This window comes from Apis dorsata, unplaced genomic scaffold (genome assembly GCF_000469605.1).
Source record: "Apis dorsata unplaced genomic scaffold, Apis dorsata 1.3 scaffold_112, whole genome shotgun sequence".
Classification (NCBI taxonomy): Eukaryota; Metazoa; Arthropoda; class Insecta; order Hymenoptera; family Apidae; genus Apis; species Apis dorsata.
Window position 1 is genome coordinate 213,217 of NW_006263407.1, and position 3,164 is coordinate 216,380.

Consider the following 3,164-nt stretch of genomic DNA (forward strand, 5'->3'; position numbering starts at 1 on the left):
TAAGAGATTTCTTCATATGATAGTAATTTATTATGCAATTAAAGAACTTTCTGATATAATTTTAGAGTATATGACAAATATATGGTTATCTCTATGTAAAATGATATTCTATATGTAAATTTAAGTTTGAAACATTGGTACGTATTATTTTATAAAATTAGATATCATTAATATTACGTTGAGAATGTTGAATGTTGAAATTTATAATGATAATTAAAACAATTTTTTAATCTTTTTTCCGCAAAGAAAACGATGTACGAACAAGAACAAATGAATTGATAAATATTTAACTAATAATATGTTTAAAAAAGAAGATGTGATATTTATAATAATTAATTTTTGATCAAAAGTCAATTGTTCGATCATTGTCATTCAGAAAAAATATTGATCATTATTGATCAACGTCAATAATATATAGTTTTTACATCATAACATGCATATACATGAATTTAGTATCAGTATTATCGCGAAATAAAAAGTGTTATGCATAAATTTTACAGATATGTATCATTGCGTAATAAACATCTTTACGCTTCTACATAACATTTCTAACGATTGTTCTAACCCATTTATCATGAAAGTCATTAAATATTAAGAACAAGAATAATAAGTATACTCTTTCAAAAATGCCAATAAGATTTAGAAGAAGTATACCATCGGGCTCACGAGCTGTAGAATATTATTGTATTTATGTTGCATAGGCAAATGTATGTATCTGTACATAGATAAATAGATATTAGAAATAAATGTTGTAAAGAAAGACATACGTTCCTTTCTATTATCACGAAAGCCTAAATATATTCTAGTTTAAATTCAATATTAGAAACAATAATATACAACATACAATAAAATGATATTGCAAGAAAACGAATTGTAAATAAAAACTTAAATTATCTTTTTATTCTTATAATTACATTGATATCATTTTTTAGATAATTTTTGTAATTTTTTCATAAATTATATATTTAAAGATTAAAAAAATTAATTTTTCAAGCTCATTTTTAAATATTTTAAAATAACATTACGTTAATAACCAAAAATTTAACAGAAAAGATTTCTTCAAGATATCTAAGTTGCTTCATCAACTTTAATAGAAACAATTTGTGCTGAAACAATCGTGAGCTAGAATGTCTGACAAAGCTCTTAAAAAATGTGGGTGAAGCAGACCCAGATTCCTAGAGAATTAATATGTATTAAGCGGAAACGATATATCACAGTTAGAAATTAAATTAAATGGAAAAATCCATTAATGTTGTCGACTGATGAAACATTTTAAATTTTAGAAAATCATTTTTAACTTGATATGCTGCTCACAATTTATTATAAATACTGTTAAAAATGAATTAAAAATATTTGTAAAAATCATAACATTTACTCTTGAAAATGTTTCAAATTATATATTACAAATCTAAAAACGTGTGAATTCTAACTTTTGACAGATTTAATTTTACAAATTTTATTTCAAATATCGTTTTCATTCAATATAATCTAGTATGTTATAAACACAATATATTATATTTTTATTTATTTTTAAAATGTTGTATACTCCCATATAGATGTAGAAACTATGTTATTCATTATATGTATACTTCATTTTTATTTCTAATACGATTAAATCAGTATAATAAAATATAGTTTAATATTGCTAAAATGGCGCCATAAATTCAAATTTAAGTCTACGGGCTTGTTAGTTCCACAAAAATCATACGGTGGCGCCACTAGCCGGCTGTTTTCAATATGGCCGCGGTGCCGTTCGTCAGAAGCGATTCGGAAGGAATCGATCTCGGTTCGGTAGCACAGAACACGTCACAGTATCCGTTTCGAAAGTTCTCGCGGAAAAACGTGTGCGTATTATTGTTTCGTTGATTATTTGCGAGTGGTGGATTCGTGTGCGAGCGAGAGGGAGCATCGACGTAAGTGTATCGATTCGACAAAATGAGCAACGTACCAACAGGTGAGATCATTGACGCCACTTTTTTCGATACGCTTCTTATTTTCCTCTATAAAAATGTATTCCATATTTTCGGCGTGATATATCTCGCGTTCAAAATATATCTCTCGTTTAAAAAACGATAAGTAAATAAATATAACTCTAAGAAGAAAAACATAAATGATATAATTTATTTTTGTTATACATTCTAACCTATTGTTATTTTTTTAAAAGTTTTAAAACCATTTCTATCGTCCTACTTATCTCGTGAAATTACGTATAATTGATCGTACGATAATCGCAATATCGCATGAAATTTTATTCGCTAATCATGCAATAATGTCGAAAATAATCCAAGATTTTTTTTATATAATATTTATTTACAAGCATTTTATATAATCGGTTTTTTCTTTATATTTATATTGTGTAAAAAATGTTCACAACTTTATAATAAAACGTTAATGGCGCGTTTATATACAAAAACCAATGCAGTCTTCGAGCAATTGTTGTCCTAACCTCTCCAATTACACGAGCAAATACATCACACATACGTATCTATGCCGGTGTGTTATTCTCATCCCATGGCACACGTTAATCACGTTAACGTGATTAGAATTTGTCCAAGCTTTGTTTTAAAGTCACTCTTTAATGATACGAACCGAAAGTGCATCATTGATTTAAAGGCTCCTTATTTACACATTCGTTATGTAAATGCTTCATTACCTAATACGTGGGAGTCAATGAAAAATTAAAATAAATTAAATATTTATTTAATGTGGCTATGAAACATTCTATCTTCGTATTTTTTGTTTACAATTTTTTTTTGTCATGTTAATCGATGTTATACTTTTCATAAATATTATTGAATGAAATATCAAATAACTATAATAATAAAAAATACTATAATTTTCTACGTAACAAGTACATATCCGTAAGTAGCTATAAAAGATAATGATATTTAAGTGATGATAGGTAAAGGTCATTCGCAATATCGTGTATCATACATGTAATAATACTGTTATCGCCGTATAATATTGCTTTTTATCGCGAAAATCATTATCTCGATGATGTATAATATATATATATATATATATTATTATATATTATTTTTAATATTGGCACACGTTAGATTTATTTAATTACTGTTCATATGTTTTCAATTTTATTATATTAAAAATTATAGGAATTTTTTTAATTTTTTTAAATATTTTTTTTGTTATTATTTTAATGTTTA

The 3,164-nt window shown here is 25.7% G+C and overlaps 1 protein-coding gene across 1 annotated transcript in view; it reads left to right on the plus strand.

The window, feature by feature from the left end:
- The first annotated feature begins 1,687 nt into the window (after nt 1–1,687).
- LOC102679943 (tumor protein D54) overlaps nt 1,688–3,164 on the plus strand; it is a 21,163-nt gene continuing 19,686 nt past the window's right edge. The window contains exon 1 of the mRNA XM_006612392.2: nt 1,688–1,954. Coding sequence (XP_006612455.1) covers nt 1,936–1,954 — 19 coding nt within the window. The 5' untranslated portion in view covers nt 1,688–1,935. The remainder of the gene's footprint in view (nt 1,955–3,164) is intronic.